We start from the raw sequence: 20,236 nt of genomic DNA, 5'->3' as shown, positions 1-20,236 counted from the left end.
TACTGAGGCATATAAAGTTTGCAAGACCAATGGGCCTCTCTTTCCAATGATGGCCGACTAGGCCATCTTCTGCTACATATGCAGCTAGAGACATGTTTCCCTCACCCAATATAAGGTCCCTTCTCCCCCCGCAAAAATTTCCCCTCCCCCATTCTCTTTCCCTTTCCGCCCCCCGCCCCCCACACACACTTGTGATTGCTTTCTTCTCTCTCCCAAGGGGGACTGTGGCATCCTCACTTGTACACTTCAGCTTGTTGAGCCATTTGAATTCTGTGGACTGTATCTTGTGTGTTTTGTATGGGTTTTTTCTTTTTTCTTTCAGCTAATATCCACTTATTACTGAGTGCATACCATGCATGTCCTTTTAGGTCTGAGTTACCTCACACAGGATGATATTTTCTAGATCCATCCATTTGCCTGCAAAAGTCAGGTTGTCCTTGTTCTTAATAGCTGAGTAGTATTCCATTGTGTAAATGAACCACATTTTCTGTATCCATTCTTCTGTTGTGGGACATCTGGGGTTTTTCCAGCTTCTGTCTATCACAAATAAGGCCACTGTGAACATATGGAACAGGTGCCCTGTGACATGGTGGGGCATCTTTTGGATATATTCCCAAGAGTGGTATAGCTGGGTCTTCAGGTAGATGAGGAGCCTCCAGGTTGATAGTAGTTGTACCAATTTGTAATGCCACCTGCATTGGAGGAGTGTTCCTCTTTCTCCACATCCTCTCCAACATGTGTTGTCACCTGAGGTTTTGATCTTAGCCATTCTCAGGGTCATTTTGATTTGCATTTCTCTGATCACTAAGGACTTTGAACATTTCTTTAGGTGCTTCTCAGCCATTTGAGATTCCTCAGTTGTGAATTCTCAATTTAGTTCTATACCCCATTTTTTGAATGGGTTGTTTGGTTTTTTGGTGATTAACTTCTTGAGTTCTTTATATCTTTTGGATATTAGCCCTCTATCAGATGTGGGATTAGTGAAGTTTTTTTCCCAATCAGTAGGTTGCCAATTTGTCTTATCGACTATGTGCTTTGCCTTATAGAAGCTTTCCAGTTTTATGAGGTTCCATTTATCAATTCTTGATCTTAGAGCATGAGCCATTGGAGTTCTGTTTAGGAGATTCCCCCCTGTGCCAATGAGTTCAAGGCTCTTTCCTGCTTTCTCTTCTGTTAGATTCAGTGTATTTGGTTTTATGTTGAGGTCCTTGATCCACTTGGACTTGAGCTTTGTACAAGGTGGCAAATATGAGTCTATTTTCATCCTTCTACATACAGACAGCCAGTTAGACCAGCACCATTTATTGAAGATGCTTTCTTTTTTCCATTGTATATTTTTGGCATCTTTGTCAAAGATCAGGTGACGGTAAGTGTGTGGTTTTATTTCTCAATTTTCATTTCTATTCAGTTGATCAACATGTCTGTCTCTGTACCAGTACCATGCAGTTTTTATCACTATTGCTCTGTAGTAAAGCTTGAGGTCAGGCATCGTGATTCCCCAGCCGGTCTTTTAGTCTTAAGAGTTGTTTTTGCGCAGGGGTGGCGCACGCCTTTAATCCCAACACTAGAGAGGCAGAGGCTGGCAGATTTATGAGTTCAAGGACAGCCTGGTCTACAAAGTGAGTTCCGGGACAGCCAAGGCTACACAGAGAAACCCTGTCTCGAAAAACCAAAAAAAAAAAAAAACAAAAAAACAAAAAAGTTGTTTTCAATATTCTGGTTTTTTTGCCTTTCCAGATGAATTTGAGAATTGCTCTTTCCATGTCTTTGAAGAATTGTGTTGGGATTTTGATGGGGATTGCATTGAATCTATAGATTACCTTTGGTGGGATGGCCATTTTTACTATGTTAATCCTGCCAATCCATGAGCATGGGGGATCTCTCCATTTTCTGAGATCGTCTTTGATTTCTTTCTTGAGAGACTTGAAGTTATTGTCATACAGGTCTTTCACTTGCTTGGTTAGTGTTACCCCAAGATATTTTATATTATTTGTGGCTATTGTGAAAGGAGTTGTTTCCCTAATTTCTTTCTGAGCCTGTTTATCCTTTGTATAAAGGAGGGCTACTGATTTATTTGAGTTAATTTTATATCCAGCCACTTTGCTGAAGTTGTTTATCAACTGGAGAAATTCTCTGGTAGAATTTTTGGGGTTGCTTATGTATACTATCATATCATCTGCAAATAGTGATACCTTTATTTCTTCTTTACCAATTTGTATCCCCTCGGTCTCCTTTTGTTGTCTTATTGTTCTAGCTAATACTTTGAGTACTATATTGAATAGATATGGGGAGAGTGGGCATCATTGTCTTGTCCCTGATTTCAGTGGGATTGCTTCAAGAATGTCTCCATTTAATTTGATATTGATTATTGGTTTGCAGTAAATTGTTTTTATTATGTTTGGGTATGGGCCTTGAATTCCTGATCTCTCCAGTACTTTTAACATGAAGGGGTGTGGCATTTTGTCAAATGCTTTTTCAGCATCTGAGGAGATGATCATGTGATTTTTTTTTGAGTTTGTTTATATAGTGGATTATGTTCATGGATTTTCCTATATTAAACCAACCTTGCATCCCTGGGGTGCAAGGTTTGATCTTTGTAAATGATGGTTTTGATGTGTTCTTGAATTCGGTTTGCAAGAATTTTATTGAGTATTTTTGCATCGATATTCATAAGCGAGATTGGTCTAAAGTTCTCTTTTTTGGTTGGGTCCTTGTGTGGTTTAGGTATCAGAGTAATTGTGGCTTCATAGAAAGAGTTAGGTAGTATTCCTTCTGTTTCTTTTATGGAATAGTTTGAGGAAAATTGTTATCAGGTGGTCTTTGAAGGTCTGGTAGAATTCTGTACTAAGTCCATCTGTCCCTGGGCTTTTTTTGGTTGGGAGGTTTTTAATGACTTCTATTTCTTTGTCTGACATGGGCCTGTTTAGATAGTTTGCCTGCTTTTGATTTAACTTTGGTATGTGGCATCTATCTACAAAACCATCCATTTCATCTAGATTTTCCAGTTTTGTTGAGTATAGACTTTTATAGTAGGATCTGATGTTTTTTGTTTTTTTTTTTTAATTTTCTCCGTTTCTGTTGTTATGTCTCCCTTTTCATTTTTGATTTTATTAATTTGGATACTGCTTCTTGGCCCTTTAGTTAGTTTGGCCAGGGGTTTATCAATCTTGTTGTTCTTTCAAAGAACCAGCTTTTGGTTTTGCTGATTCTTTGTATTGTTTTCTTTGTTTCTATTTGGTTAATTTCTGACCTGAGTTTGACCATTTCCTACCTTCTACTCCTCTTGGGTGAATTTGCTTCTTTTTGTTCTAGGACTGTTAGGTGTGCTGTTAATTTGTTAGTTTAAGATCTCTCCTGTTTCTTTACCAGGGCACTTAATGCTATGTACTTTCCTCTTAGCACTGCTTTCATTGTGTCCCATAGATTTGGGTATGATGTGTCAACATTTTCATTAAATTCCAGGAAGTCTTTAATTTCTTTCTCTATTTCTTCCCTAGCCAAGTTATCAGTGAGTAAACAGTTGTTCAGTTTCCACGTGTATGTGGGCTTTCTGTAGTTTTTGCTGTTATTGAAGACCAGCCTTAGGCCATGGTCGTCTGATAGGATGCATAGTATTATTTCACTTTTCTTGTATTTATTGAGCATTATTTTGTGACCAATTATATGGTCAGTTGTGGAGAAGGTACCATGAGGTACAGAGAAGAAGGTGTATCTTTTAGGGTGAACTGTTCTGTAGATATCTGTTAAATCCATTTGGTTCATAACCTCCCTTAGTTTCACTGTGTCTCTGTTTAGTTTCTATTTCAATGACCTATCCATTGGTGAGAGTGTGATGTTAAAATCTCCCACTATTATTGTGTGTGGTTCAATGTGAGTTTTGAGTTTTAGAAAAGTTTATTTATAAATTTGGGTGCTCTTGCATTTGGGGCATGTATGTTCAGAATTGAGACTTTCTCCTGGTGGAGTTTCCCCTTGATGAATATGAAGTGTCCTTCTTCATCACACTTAATAAATTTTGGTTGAAAGTCTATTTTATTGGATATTAAGATGTTAATTCCTGCTTGTTTCCTTGGACCATTTGCTTGGAAGACCTTTTTCCATCCTTTTACTCTGAGATAGTGCCTAGTTTTGTTGTTGAGGTGTGTTTCTTGTATGCAGCAAAATGCTGGATCTTGTTTGTGTATCCAATCTGTTAGCTTATGTCTTTTTATAGATGAGTTGGATCCATTAATATTAAGAAATGCTACGCATGCTCCAGTAAAGTCTGCTTGGCAGGCCGAGAGGCCTGGAAGCACTCATGAGACAAAGAGTTTCACGGAAACACATCCTGGAACTTTGACCTTCTCATAACCCATATACAAATACCCTATCCCCGCATTAGTCTAATGTATGGATCCACGTGCTCTCTTTTAGTATTATTTTATTATAAGTGCCTTTTAAGATTGAATTCTGACATAGCTAAGCCTTCGCCAGTGTTCCAATGTCCTAGAAAGTCCTTGAGCTGACCATGGGCTTGGAATTCAGTAAGAATGTTGCCTATTCAGTGACATTCAGAATTGCCTCTAGTATTACACTATCACTTAGAATAAAAGGCAAGTTGCTCCCATATACAGGAATTTACAATGGTTTAGGAAGTAGATCGGGCTGTGGTTTTAGAGTATTGCATTATTCATGAGATGGTTAGCTAGAGTGGAACTCCCTAATTAGAACCATGACTTGGGTGTGAAAGCCCTAGCCCTAGGAGTGTAAGGACCTCACACCTGGCTTCTAAGACTATGACTGACCTTAGATAGACCTAACTTTGTCTCAGTTGTTTTATTGCCCAGTTCCTGCCAGTCTTTGTGTTTACATTCCTCTGTTTTGTGTAAGAGTCATTAAACATCCGCTAACCTCACTGTGCCTTGCTGATGTGTCACCTAACTTCCCTATTTTCTTCTATATAAAAAGTTGGATGCTCAATTTGAAACATTACATTCAGATTCTACATAACCTCTTGTGTTGTGTCTGTCTGTCATTTGCCGACTCCTTGCCCATCTGCAACTAGAGACCCATTCTAAGCAGACAAATGGACCCAGAGGGTCTGCAGCAAAGAAATATTAAAGAGAGATGACTGTTGGTTCCTGACATGTTTGTTTTTGTAGGTGGCTTTATGTGCTTGCAGCTCTCTGCTTTTGACTTTGTTGTGAGATGCTTAATATCTTGTCCTTTCTTTGGTGCAGGTATCTTCCTTGTTTTGTAGTTTTCCTTCCAGGATCCTCTGTAAGGCTGGTAGATAGATAATATTTGAATTTGGTTTTGTCCTGGAATTTGTTGTTTTCTCCATCTATGTTGATTGAGAGTTTTCCTGGGTATGTATAGTAGCTTGGACTGACACTTGTGTTCTCTTAGTGTCTGCATGACCTCTGACAAGGCTCTTCTGGCTTTTATGGTCTCTGTTAAGAAGTCTAGTGTAATTCTAATGAAAGGTCTACCTTTGTGTGTTACTTGGCCTTTTCCCCCCTGCAGCTTTTACTATTCTTTCTTAGCTCTGTGCATTTAGTGTTTTAATTATAATATGACAAGAGGATTTTCTTTTCCGGTCCCATTTATTTGGTGTTCTATAGACTTCTTGTACCTTTATGTCTATCTCTTTCTTTAGGTTGAGGAAGTTTTCTTCTATGATTTTGTTGAAGACATTTTCAGGTCCTTTGAGCTGGGACTCTTCCTTCTCCTCTATTCTGATTATTCTTAGATTTGGTCTTTTCATTATGTCCTGAATTTCCTGGATGCTTTGGGTTAGGAGTTTTTATGTTTTGAATTTTCTTTGACAGTTGTGTCAATCTCTTTTACCATATATATCTTCTACACCTAAGATTCTCTCTTCCATCTCCTGTATTCTGTTGGTAATACTTACATCTGTAATTCCTGACCTCTTTCCTAGGCTTTCCATTTCCAGGTTTGCCTCCATTCATGTTTTCTTTATTGTTTCTACTTCTACTTCTAGGTCTTGGATCACTTTGTTCAATTCCTTCACCTGTTTTCTTTTTTTATTTCTTCCTTGACCAAGTTATCATTGAGTAGAGAGCATTGTTCAGCTTTCATGTGTATGTGGGCTTTCTATTGTTTTTGTTGTTATTGAAGAACAGCCTTAGTCCATGGTGGTCTGATAGGCTGCATGAGATTATTTCCGTGTTCTTGTATCTATTGAGGCCTATTTTGTGACCAATTAGGCGGTCAGTTTTGGAGAAGGTACCATGAGGTACTGAGAAGATACATTCTTTCGTTTTAGGATGAAATGTTCTATAGATATTTGTTAAATCCATTTGATTCATAACTTCTGTTAGTTTGTGTCTCTTTTTAATTTCTGTCTCCATGATCTGTCCATTAATGAGAGTGGGGTGTTGAAGTCTCCCACTATTATTGTATGAGGTGCAGTAGTTTTTTCCTTTGAGGAATATCAAACGTCCTTCCTTATCCTTTTTAATAACTTTTGGTTGAAAGTCTATTTTATTCAATATTAGAATGATGACTTCAGCTTGTGGGACCATTTGCTTAGAAAATTGTTTTCCAGCCCTTTACTCTGAGGTAGTGTCTTTGTCACTGAGATTTGTTTCCTGTGTGCAGCAAGATGCTGGGTCCTGTTTACGTATCCAGTCTGTTAGTCTATACCTTTTTCCTGGGGAACTGAGTCCATTGATATTAAGAAATATTAAGGAGAAGTGATTGTTGCTTCTTGTTATTTTTGTTGTTAGAGGTGGAATTATGTTTGTCTGGTTATCTTCTTTTGGGTTTGTTTCTTGCTTTTTCTAGGGTATAGTTTCCCTCCTTGTCTTGGCGTTTTCCATCTGTTATCCTTTGTAGGGCTGGATATTTGGAGAGATATTGTGTAAATTTGGTTTTGTCATGGAATATCTTGGTTTCTCCATCTATGGTAATTGAGAGAGTTTTGCTGGATATAGTATCCTGGGCTGGCATTTGTGTTCTCTTAGGGTGTGTATAACATCTGCCCAGAATCTTCTAGCTTTCATAGTCTCTGGTGAGAAGACTGGTGTAATTCTGACAGGTCTGCCTTTATATGTTATTTGACCTTTTCCCCTTACAGCTTTTAATATTCTCTCTTTGTTTTGTGCATTTGGTGTTTTGATTATTATGTGATAAGAGGAATTTCTTTTCTGGTCCAGTCTATTTGGAGTTCTGTAGGTTTCTTATATGTTTATGGGCATCTTTTTCTTTAGGTTAGGGAAGTTTTCGCCTATAATTTTGTTGAAGAAATTTACTGGCCCTTTAAGTTGGGAATCTTCACTTTCTTTTACACCTATTATCCTTATGTTTAGTCTTTTCATTCTGTCCTGGATTTCCTGGATGTTTTGGGTTAGGAGCTTTTTGCCTTTTCTTTGACTTTTGTGTCAATGTTTTCTATGGTATCTTCTGCACCTGAGATTCTCTCTTCTATCTCTTGTATTCTGTTGCTGATGCTTCATCTATGACTCCTGATCTCTTTCCTAGGTTTTCTATCTCCAGGGTTGTCTCTCTTTATGATTTCTTTATTGTTTCTACTTCCATTTTTAGATCCTGGATGGTTTTGTTCAATTCCTTCACCTGTTTGATTGTGTTTTCTTGTAGTTCTTTAAGGGATTTTTGTGTTTCCTCTTTAAGGGCTTCTAGCTCTTTACTTGTGTTCTCCTGTATTTCTTTAAGGGAGTTATTTATGTCCTTCTTAAAGTCTTTTATCATCATCATAAGATGTGATTTTAAATCAGTCTTGCTTTTCTGGCGTGTTGGGGTATCCAGTGCTCACTGTGGTGGGAGAACTGGGTTCTGATGATGCCAAGTAGCCTTGGTTTCTATTGCTTATGTTCTTGCCCCTGCCTCTTGCTATCTGGTTATCTGTGGTGTTAGCTGGTCTTACTGTCTCTGACTGTGGCTTGTCCCTCTTGTAAGCCTGTGTCAGCACCTCTGGGAGACCAGCTCTCTCCAGGTGGAATTTGGGTATGGAGAGCTGTGATACAGGGTTGTTCCCTGGGGGCAGAGGGAATCCGGAAGGATCCTGTTCTGGGCTGTTCCTTGTTTCCTGTGTCCTGATGGCTCTGGGCAGGTCCCTCTTGGGCCAGGAATTTGAGCAGAAGTGGTGGTCTCACCTGTGCTCTCAGGTGTGTCAGCACTCCTGGGTGACCAGCTCTCTCCCAGCAGGATGTGGGTATAGAGAGCTGAGGCACAGGGTCAGCTCCGGGCACAGATGGAAAACAGAAGGCTGGAAAGATATTTTATAAGGAATAGCCTTTTGTTTGTTATGTTTTGTTTTTTTGAGATATAGTATCATGAATTTTTAAAATTGTTTGATATATTTGTGTTTTCTCCTATACCTGCATATAGCATGTATTTGAAAGTCAGAGGGCAACCTGTGGGAGCTGAATCTTCCCTTCTGTCCTGGAGGTCAAGTTTAGGACATCAGATTTGGCAACAAGTGGCTTGACCCTCTGAGCCATCTTGCTAGCCATCAATAGCTGAATCTTGCTAATAATACTTAACATTGTTTGAGTGGCCAAATGTGTGCACATACTAAATCACTAATGGAGGTATCTGTATAAAATCTTAATTAACTAAGTCTATAAAATAAGAATAACTGATTACATTTTTAATATAAGTGGGATAGTAGTGTTAACTCTTAACCAAAACCATAAAATAGGATTAGTCTATAAAAGAAACTCCTGATATTTGTTAGTGTAGGTTTTTTACTCTATATTTGTCTTAAAAGATTATAGTTGCTGAAACCCAGAATAAATTCTTCCTTCCTGTGTTCTGGTATTTTCTCGCAGCTTTTTACAGTCCTTTTTGCTGGTCTCTTGTAATCATTGTTTCTCTTGGCTCTTCCATTAGATTGACTTTTTAGTTGCTACAAATGAGTGAAAACTTGTAACCTTTGTCATGTGATTATGGTTTATTTCACTTACATAATAATTTCCAGTTCCATCCGTATTGCTAATAACAAAATTTAATTTCTTTAATGACTAAGTAAGTAATATGCCATATATGTTACCTCATCTTTCCTTATATTCCTATCTGTGATAGGCATCTTGGCTCATTTTATGTATAGGCTAGTAATGTACTATTTTGTGTGTTTGTGGTGTGTGCACATGTGTCTAAGAGTGGGTGTTTGCAAATGTATGTGTGTAGAGACCCAGATTCACCATCGGATGCCTTTCCCTATCTCTGTCAGGACTGTCAGGTCAGTTAACTCCTTGTATCTGTCTGTCTATACCACTTTGTACCGCTCACCCTGCACTCACAATGCATATCACTGTTCCCAGCCTTTGCATGGGTGCTAGAATCTAAACCTACAACCTCATCCCTATGCATCAGGCTCTTTACCAATATCTTCTACAGTTTCCTTATCGTCCTTTTCTTCTAGTGAAGCTCCATGTAACAGTAACAAGCATATAACATTTTGCTCAAATTATTTTTATTGTTGTTGTTATTTACTATAATCTTTCTCTTTTTTTGAGGCAGTATTTCTCATATTCCAGGTTGGTTTTATACTCATTGTATAGCGAAGAATGGCCTAAAGCGTCAGTTTTTATATAGTAATGGGGATCACACTCATTACATACTAGACAGACACTCAGTAAACTGTTTATAGTCACACAGTCCCATTACTATAAATTTTTAGAAATGAAATAATGTGGTAAAAATATAAGCTTTTTTTGCTTTTATATCAAGTCATAGTATAGAAATAACTACACTCAAAATTTACATTGTAAGATGAAGTTTCACCCTAGAGATGGTCTTAGTGATAGTTCTCCTTTAGTAAAACTGAGAATACAGGGTTATATGTAACTCCTTAGGGGAATTGAGGGACAGCATACTTTTAATGGGGCATATTTTACTGATGTGGAAAAGTAGAACAGATGTCTTAATGACTGAAGATAAGTGCAACTTTAAATTTCAGTATTAATGTGCTACTGTCTTTAAGTAATAGTAGTATTCAATTCTGTTTAGGCTTCGGGAGCAAGAAAGAAAAGAAGCAGAAGAAGCTTGTCAAAAGGAAGTAGAAGAGTGGGAAAGAAAGCTCCTTGCTCAGGCAGCTCCAGCCTGCATGGAGAACATGTGGGAAATTCCAGCCATTGGCCATTTCCTTTGTTTAGCCCAACAGATTCTAAACTTGCCAGAAATTGTCTTTTATGAACTGGAACGCTGTCTTCTGATGCCTCAGTGTAATGCCTTTCTCTCTAAAATAATGACTTCTCTACTAAGCCCTCCCCATCGCAGACCTACCTTACATCGAAGACCTACTTTGCCTTACAGGACTTGGGAAGCAGTGCTGAGACAGAAAGTACAGCAGTGGTACACTGCTGTGGGACAGACTGAGAATCCTGATAACTGTGCTGAAAAGCTTGGCTTGTGTCCTCAGTTCTTTAAGGTTCTTGGAGAAGTTAATCCATTGGAAGAAAGACCTTTTCACGAGCTACCTTTCTACCAGAAAGTATGGCTGCTTAAAGGACTTTGTGACTTTGTGTATGAAACACAGAAAGAAGTTCAAGATGCTGTGCTTGGGCAGCCTATTCATGAGTGCAGGGAAGTTATCCTTGGTTATGACTATCTGGAGAATGCTTATGTACATTTCCCACAGTTCTGTGGTGCAGATGTGCGGATTTATAAACAAAGACCCTTTCAGGCCCCAGAATTTCCAGTTCCACCCATTAAAGTAAAAAGAGTACCTCGGATTAAATTGGAGAAGTTCAAGTGTGACTATGCTAATACAAGTAACGGGGAACACAGATGTACTAGAGAAGGCCTGCCCTTGGCTTTCAAGAAAGAGCAAGAAATTGATTTTGATCCAGCCTGTTGTCCTGCTAAAATGAACTTTGATAATCATGACATCACTGTTGAAATGGAAGTAAAATCCAACTGTGACATTAAAGCTCACAGGCCTTGTGAAATTGAAAAAACTGATTGTTGTAAAGAAAATTTGCAGAAACCCAGAAGTCCTGGAGAAGTTACTGGATTTGGAGAGCCACTCAGTCCAGGTGAAATAAGATTTATAGAAAATCAGGAAAAATATGGTGAAGCTTCCAAAATAAAGACAGAATCCAATCTATTGAAAGAAAATGCTCTGAAATCTTGCCAAATTCATATAAATGGAAGTCACATTGATCATCCAGACATTAACTGCCACAAAGTTGTAAGGGATATATTGTTAGAGCACTCACTGCAAAGCCACAAGAAACTCAAGCTAACTAAAATGAGGGCAAAAAAGAAGAAAAAGAAAAAAAAGAAATTGAAAGATGTTTTGAATGAAAATTTACAAAGAAAGCGTGAAGGTCTTCATTCTCTTCCCTTCAAGTCTTACAAACCTGAGATCCAGAATAAATTATTGATCATCAAAAAGAAAGGAAAACACAAGAAGCACAAATCTGGTAAGCTTACTTAATGGGCAAGACTTATATTTAAGTGTAATTCAAATTGTCTTTCAATTCTGCATCATGGAAGCTCTGATTGATAACATGAAGTGAATATGTGTACTTATGTGTGTGAGAGTCAAGCTTTATTTCACATGTTTAAAAATCCAGAACAGGTGAGATTTTTATATACTCACAAAAAATACTAGAATATTTTAATAACTCTCAATTTGACATATATGAATACTATACTTTTATATCTTTTCCTATAAATGATGTCTTATCACTTACATTAAGTGATTTTTTTTTTCCTTCCAGTCTAAGGACAAAACAAGTATAGGTGCTCAGTTCTTTATCTAGAGTAACATATGATTTACTTGAGTCTGAACTTTTCCTCATATCACATATTTTTTAGCACTTTGTTTTCAGAATATATTTTTACATCTAGAAAAAACTGAGTGTGAGAATTATGTCAACTAGTAAAATGCAAAATATGAAGCATATACTTAGAGAAGGATTTGTGTGTCTTTTGCTCAATTTAAATGCCCTATATATTTGCCAGCAGCCTATTTGAACAACAGCAGTTCTAGGCTGATTGGTTGCTTTCTTGTGGGGTTAGGGGGCTCTGTTGCTTTTGCTACTATCTGTCATAAGTTTATATCTAATTTGCCACAGGATAGACAAATAAGACATAAACTTAGTAAGAATTGCATACCAAAATGATTTGTGGTTCCAACCATCATTGTGGGTCTCATTTTCATTCCTTCTCATAGCTACAGAGCTAACTAACTAAATTAGCTGAAATTTGCTACTGAATTACCAAATGAAGGAGTGAACTTTTAGTTATTTAAATAATGAGATAGAACTCATTATGTTCTGTAACGTGTATGTAATAAATCATTGATTAAGTACAAGGCAGAGAGATGTTGACAAGCAAAAGCTCTTGCCACCAAGCATGATGACCTGAATTCTTATAAGCACACACACACACACACACACACACACACACACACACACACACGCAAGTGGGAGGTTAGGGTACACACAATAAATAAACATACGTTTTTAAAGAAATAATTTAATATTTACTGCCAAAACCAGTCCCAGCTTCTAGTACTAAAACTTCAAAAGTGGTCCATATTAACCTAATTTTTAAAAATAACTCAGAAATAAACCTTTGGAATGAAAATTTATGAAGACTGTGAAAACTGAGATGTAATAGTATTATAGCAGATGTTATAAAAATAAACATTTGTTTTACGTCGTGTCATGCCACTTATTTTGTACATTTTTATTAGGTGTTGAGGCAGCATGGCCTTTTTTAGTTGAGTTTCTGTCATACTTGAGTCCAATACTTCCTTTGTCATACTTTTTAGGAAGGGAGTTTAGATTTAGAAAGGGTCATAGATTTGACAAGGTTTCCTCTTACTGTGTTTTAGTATAGGTTCATAGTGCATACTGGGAAGCTCCTATCACATTTATTTTGAAATTTAAAAAGATTTTACAGGGATATATATTATCATGTATCTAGTACTAAATAACATTCCTAATAGGGCTTGTGGGTAGTTAGATCAGATGAAATGAAAATTGTTTTTAAAAGCTTATAATAGCTCAGGAATGAATTTGTGAGCCATATAAATTATTTTAAAACTATTTTCAGACCCTTTTTTAAACTTAAAATTTTAGATAAATGTTTTAGGGCCTTTATATTAGCAGTTCTGGAAAACTTCAAAGGAAAGAAAATAATTTTGATTATTATAGTATTCTCTTCAAATTTATTTTGACACATAACTTTTTCAAATAATGGTTAGCTCATGTGCTTTATAGAGCATACTTTGGGATAAGCTATGTCATTCATGACTGATTTATGAATGTGCACTTAGAGTGGACTAAATTCCTACATGTGGTCCACAGCATACTGATTACTACAGGCTTTAAATTTTACAGACTTTTAAATTTAATTAGGCTTATTATTGTGACAGGAGATGATTATTTTTAATAGAAGGTCCAATGTCAAATCGATTTGAAAGATTTGATAATTTTAGTGCACTGTGATCCTGTTTTGTAATTTTTAAACATTTTATCTGCTTTTCAGAGTTAGGTGTTTATTTCTGTCTTCTAAATTTTGGTTTCATTTTTAAAATCATTTATGCCTTTTATCTCTTTCATTTAAGCCTAGCAAGTAGGACTGAGAATAGAGATAATTTTTATATTTATTTTATTACTTTTTGAGAATTTTACACATTTTTATGTAGAAACTACGTGCTCATCACTTCCACTCTACACTTTTCCCATGTCTGCCCAGTCCCTTTCCACTTCATGACCTTTTCTTTAATTATCATTGTTACACACACACACACACACACACACCCTGCTCAGTCCATTCAGTATCTTTGAAGGCCCTATCACTAGATAAAAAGAGTTGCAGGCAATCAATTGCTGCTAAGGAGGAGAATCAGTCTTTCCAGAGATGAGCCTCATGCCCACCTCCACTGATGGATTATCCAGTCATAAATGATCAACTGTAAACACACACACACACACACACATATATATATATATATATATATATATATATATATATATACACACACACACACACACATATATATATATATATATACACACACACATGTACGCACACACACATATGTAACACTAAATAGAAATAATTTTTTCAGAGGAAAAAAATAAAGTTGTTTTTTTTAAAAAAAAAAAGATTCTACTCCTTTTTTTTTTTTAATATGCATTGATTTTTTTCCCTGTATGTATGTCTGTATGAAGGTGCCAGATACCCCTGGAACTGGAGTGACAGACAGTTGTGAGCTGCCATGTGTGTTCTGGGAATTGAATGAGGATCCTCTGGAAGAATAGCTAGAGCTCTTAACCACTGAGCCATCTCGCCAGCCATGGCAGAGTCTTTCTAAAATTACTTTTGCTATTAGTAGAAATGCAAAAGCAGTTCATTTTCCATCTACTATTAAGTAAAAATCAAATTTAAAAAAAAATATTCCTTATTACCTTATTCTTTTATCATTTCCTTAAGGAAATGTCCCATTATTTTCTAAGTTCTCTTTTGCACATAATTAGAACACTAGGCATTTCTTTATAGTAATTAACTAAATAGTGACATTTGTTCCTAGAATATTTTGGTGAGTGTCTCCCTTAGCTACTCTAACATTCTTGAGGACTGAACAGTTTCTGGTTTTGCATCCTTAGCACTTAGCACCATGTTTAAGAATCTGTTAAATAAACCAAATGGTGGTAGAGCCTCCCAGCTCTCAGTAGGCAGAGGCAAGCGAATCTGTAGGCAGCCTGGTCTACAGAGGGGTTGCAGGACAGTCAGGGCTACACAGAGATGGCCTGTCTAGAAAAATCAAAAGAAAAAGAAAAAAGGAAAGAATAAATAAATCTTTCATAAATGAACATATATGATTTCCCCAGATCTAATATTAGCCTCTTACTATGTATCTTTTCAAACATTTATTTATTTATTATGTATACAGTGTTGTATCTGCATATATGTCTGCACAACAGAAGAGAGCATCAGAACTCTTTATAGATAGTCATGAGCCACCATGTGGTTGATGGGAATTGAACTCTAGACCCATGGAAAAGCAGCCAGTGCTCTTAACCTCTGAGCCATCTCTCCATCTCCTTTGTATCTTTTATATTGTTTTAACACATATTTTTAATAGGATCAAAGTAAACCTACTTTTTATACTTCGCATTATTCTCACCTTACAGAATACATGAACACCTGTTTGCTATAGATAGATCTTTCCTGCATCATTTTAAATGACTTTTTAGGATTCCACATTTTGTAGTTAATGATCTACCCTTCTGGGTAGACATTTTGGCTGTTTTAGTATTGTTACAGATTGTGTGAAGCAAATAGTTCAAATTAACTTAAAGTATAAAGATGCATTCACAGTAATAAAAGACCTATCTTAAGTTATCCACTTACTCTAAAGGAATTTTCTCCCTCAATAGTCATTTTTTTCAAGCAGGTCATTTTGTAATATCTCTAAACTGATCTAACTAGATAAGGCCAAGCAGTCTTACTTCCTTATAGGTTAAGAAACTATAGTCAGCAAGATGGCCCAGTTGAGTGAAGGCTCTTTCTGCCAAGCTTGATGCCATGAGTTCATTTCTGGGACTCAAAATTGTGTGTGTGTGTGTGTGTGTGTTTCTTTGACACAGGGTCTCGCTATAGCTCTAGCTTGTCTGTGTAGCCCAGGCATGCCTTGAACTCAAAGAGATCTACCTACCTTTGCCTACCAAGTACTGGAATTAAAGGCCTGGCTACCATGCCTTGCTAACTTAAAAGAAAAAGAAAAAGAAAATTAAGTTCAAAGCTGGTAAATACGGGTCTGTGGAGATGGCTCAGCTATTAAGAACACTTGCTATTCTTGCAGAGAACCTGAGTTCAGTTCCTAGCACCCATAAGGCGCTCACAGCCATCTGCAACTTCACTTTCAGGGGATCTGAGACTCTTCTGGACTTTGCTGCACCAGGCACACTATAGTATACATAGTATACATGCAGACAAAAACTTATAAGAATAAATAAATCTGATATTAAAACTGATAAACAGCCTTTTCAATTTAATAAGACCATACAATAAAAATAGGAAGCTCATTGTATGCCAATGGGAAGATTTCACAAAGAATGAAGGACTTTGAGGAATAAGTAGGTTTAAATAGCTAAAAAATTATTAATATCATGAGCAAAAGCATAGTTATAATTAATCAAGTTGTAAAAAAAAAAGCACAATAAAAACTAAAAGTTGAAGTGTTAGAAGCCATTTGAGAGTATATCTTTTGGGAGAGACCTCTTGTTAGTCATATGATACTAATTTTTAAAAAATTGAATCAATATCCAAAGAGCAAATGAATGAGCTTGATATAAGATGTGTCAGATATATAAAAAGCAATTTATAGAAAATACCTTAAAAATAATATTATTCATAATATTTGGTTACCTCCCAGGGCCATATTTGTGAGAAGTTTGTAGAATTCTATATTGATAGCACCTAGAACCTAACTATGTGTCTTCGTGGAACATATTTTTAGAATACCAACTAGAGACTGCAAGTGAAAGAATTCTCTGTCTTATCAGTTTATTTTTTATAACTTTGCAGTGCTGGGAATGAAATCCAGGTCTTTATGCATATACCAGGCATGTGTTCAACCACAAAGCTACTCCATCCTCAAACCCATGCCATTTTTCAGTCCCTTCTACTTTTTTCCTCAGCAGAATTAATATTCATGTAACACTATTAGCCTTATATATTATTTCACTTACTCATAAACATTCCAAAAGTAGATGGCTACTGTTGTTTTTATGTTAGGTATGCAAGTGTTATGCCTGCTTTTATAACCGCACATCACATGAGTACCTGTGCTGGAGGAAGCCAGAACAGGTGTTAGATCCACTGGAACTGGAGTTCGAGAGGATTGGGTGCTATTATGTGGGTGCTGAGAACTCAACCCTGCACCTCCATGATAGTAGCAAGTGGTCTTAACTGCTGAGCCACCTTCCAGCCCCAAGATTCTGTAGACATTCTTTACCATGAGGAGCAGGAAGGTCTATTTACTTGCCCATTGTTAAACAGCTTATAGCAGGATTCAGAGAAAAAATCTGAAAAGATAATTAGGGTGCCATTAAATAGGCCTGAAAAGAAGCTGGTAGAGTTTAAATGAAGAGCTGGAAGATGACTGTGAAGAGGAACTTAAATGCAAATAAACAGTGCCATGTACCTTTTCTATTGCACTGACAGGAAGAATATCCTCTTAAGAGAGGTAAGTGTTCATGGGCTGGAGAGATGGCTCAGCAGTTAAGAGCACTGACTACTCTTGCAGGGGTCTTGAGTTCAATTCCCAGCAACCACATGGTGTCTCACAACCATCTGTAATGGGATCTGACTGTGACAATGTACTCAGACATAACAAAATAAATCTTTTTTTTTTTTTTTAAAGAGAGCAGTATACAGAAAGTAGCAGAACTTGGCATCTAATTTTTATTTTTCAGTTTCTTCTATTTGTTTCCTCAGAACTAACATGTACCACTAAGTTAAAGAGAAAAATAATTGGATATTTAAGAGTCATATTGTGTGATTAGTAAAAGAATTACCACTAAATGATCATTTTTATAAGCAAGGAGATAATATGAAAATCAATTACTAAGATCAGATTGTTTACTTACAGCAGTCCAGGAACTTCTACAGATTAAATAGTAGCCTAAGACATGTATGTGTAGACACAAATTAAACTCCATTTCTGTGGCTTGATATCCCAAGCATCACCCATATACAATGTATTTGTGTTTTTGTTGGTTTTTTTTTTTTTACTTTAATAGTAACTTAAGCCTTTTTACCCATCTACTTAATAATATTCATTAACTGAAAAAAAAATGAGTATTTCAAACTACAGAAAGGTTAGGTCCAGAAAGAATTGTTAAAAGTCTTTGAGCTGGGTGTGGTGGTGCATGCCTTTAATCTCAGCACTTGGGAGGCAGAGGCAGGCGAATTTCTGAGTTTGAGGCCAGCCTGGTCTCCAGAGTGAGTTCCAGGACAGCCAGGGCTACACAGAGAAACCCTGTCTCGAAAAAACTTAAAAAAAAAAAAAAAAAAAAAGTCTTTGAGTAGCCCAGTGAGCTTAGGGATGAAGACATGGAAAAACAGGTGAAGGGCAGGAAGAAAGATAAGGAATAGAATGAAAGAAAGGAGAACTGAATTTCTAGGTCCAGTTTTATAAAGGACAAGTCATTTGTGCTTCAGTTAAAGGATAATGTATCTTTTAGTTACAATTTTCTTTTAGGTAAACTATGAGTTTTTTAAGTTGTTACTCTTGTAACATTAGTTACAAATTTTTTTTTGGTTAGGATTACTAAGATATTCTTATGTTTTTCAACCACAAAATAACTTTGCACATCTAAGCATCATTTTTTAAAAATTCTGCTTGTCTTTTAAACTGATTTCTGATTCACACACAATCTTAAGTGTAGATTATATTTGGTTTTTTTGGGCCGGGGTGATGTGAGGCTTTGAGAGGAAAAGCATGGAGTATGTGAAATAGAATTACATAGTGGAAGGAACTTGGACTTTGGAGTTAGAATCCCTGGGTGTGGTGCTTACTTACTGGAACTTGAGTAAGTTAACTAGTCCTTTTGATCTTTAGTTATCTCTAGTAACATGTTGGTTATTTCCTACTTCAACCTTTGTTTTGAGAAATCATTTATATAAAATCGTTTTTAGTAAATATGTCCTATAGTAGGTTCCAGATAAATATTAGTCCTCTTATAATCACTATAAATGTTAGTCCCCCTGTGTCCACTGTTAAATAATTTTTACTTCCAGGTGCTCCAGAGGATGGGCCATAGGATCTCATGTTCAAGAACAGCCTGTGCAATTTACCAAGACTAGCTCTAAATAAAGAAGGACTAGGGTATACCTCAGTGGCAGAGTGAGTGTTCAGAAAAAGCATTGTGCCCTTGGGTTCAGTTACCCAGTGCTGAAAAAAAGTATTAATTACTCATAGTAATTTCAGGGTGGTCTTTAATGCAAGATGGACACAAGTGGATCACAAGTGGATGGACAGAACCACTAAGAAATACCTTGCCTCCGTTGTTCCCTACAACTGTACTGTCAAAAGTTCGGATGAGAAATTGGGTCTAGTATTTGAGGATCATTTATTGGAAGCTATGCATTGTATGATAGACAGTATGTAATTTCTATCATCAGAAATTTAGCACCATGATTAGTAGACTTAATGTAAAAAAAAAAATGATAATAATAGCAGGGAACCTAGGAAATAACAAAAGCTATGAAGAAGCAAGGAAAAAAAGATTAAAACGTAAGATTTGCAGGGCCTGGTGAGATGGGTCATCACATCAGTTAGAGATACTTGCTACCAAGTCTGATCAATGAGTTCAATATCCAGAGTCTACATTGTGAAGGAAAGAACCAGAGAGGTGCTAGAACCTACATGCTGGTTGTTCTCTGACCCCCACAAGGGTGCTGTGGCACATGACTACCCACATAGAAGAACACATGTGCACACTATATAAATCACTTTTTAAAAATAATGGTATATGTTTATAATTCAGCAGTTGGAGGCAGGAAGATCAGAAACTCAAGGTCGTCTTGGACTCAGATTTCATGCTATCCTGGGCTACAAGAGACATTATCTAAACAAATAAATAAAGCAAGCCTGATAGAAGAGTAAAAGAAAGGATTGAGAGAGCATTTCCTTTTGTTCAAATTGTGTTTTAAACGCCTTCCCATAAAATGTAAGGCAAATTTACTTTTACCTAGCAAATATTTTCCTATGAACCTTGTTAAGAGCACTGACTGCTCTTCTAGAGGTCCTGAGTTCAATTCCCAACGACCATATGTAATAGAGGCACACAACCACTGTAATGGGATCCATGTGTACTCATACATAAATTGAAGGAAGGAAGGAAGGAAGGAAGGAAGGAAGGAAGGAAGGAAGGAAGGAAGGAAGGAAGGGAGGGAGGGAAAGGAAAGGAAAAAGGGAAAGGAAAGGAAAGGAAAAAGGGAAAGGAAGGGAAAGGAAAAAGGAAAAAGGGAAAGGAAAAAGGGAAGGGGGAAGAAGGGGGAAGAAGGGGGAAGGGGAAGGGAAAAGAAAGGAAGGAAGGAAGGAAGGAAGGAAGGAAGGAAGGAAAGAGAAGGTGGGGCTGGGGAGATGGCTCAGTGGTTAAGAGCACTGACTGTTCTTCCAGAGGTCCTGAAATGGGATCCACGTGTACTCATACATAAAAGAAATTTAAGAAAGGAAGGAAGGAAAAGAGAGAGAGAGAGAGAGAGAGAGAGAGAGAGAGAGAGAGAGAGAGAGAGA

The 20,236-nt window shown here is 36.9% G+C and overlaps 1 protein-coding gene across 5 annotated transcripts in view; it reads left to right on the top strand.

The window, feature by feature from the left end:
• Positions 1-20,236, top strand: part of Kiaa2026 (KIAA2026 ortholog) — a 94,187-nt gene that overhangs the window by 41,357 nt on the left and 32,594 nt on the right. For all 5 annotated transcript variants that reach the window (XM_029472437.1, XM_029472438.1, XM_029472439.1 and 2 more), the window contains one exon: positions 9,976-11,393. In XM_029472437.1, the coding sequence (XP_029328297.1) occupies positions 9,976-11,393 (1,418 nt within the window). The remainder of the gene's footprint in view (positions 1-9,975; positions 11,394-20,236) is intronic.

Source organism: Mus caroli, chromosome 19 (assembly GCF_900094665.2).
Source record: "Mus caroli chromosome 19, CAROLI_EIJ_v1.1, whole genome shotgun sequence".
Lineage (NCBI taxonomy): Eukaryota > Metazoa > Chordata > Mammalia > Rodentia > Muridae > Mus > Mus caroli.
Note: the sequence above shows the minus strand (reverse complement) of the source record. Positions and strands in the feature narration are given on the sequence as shown.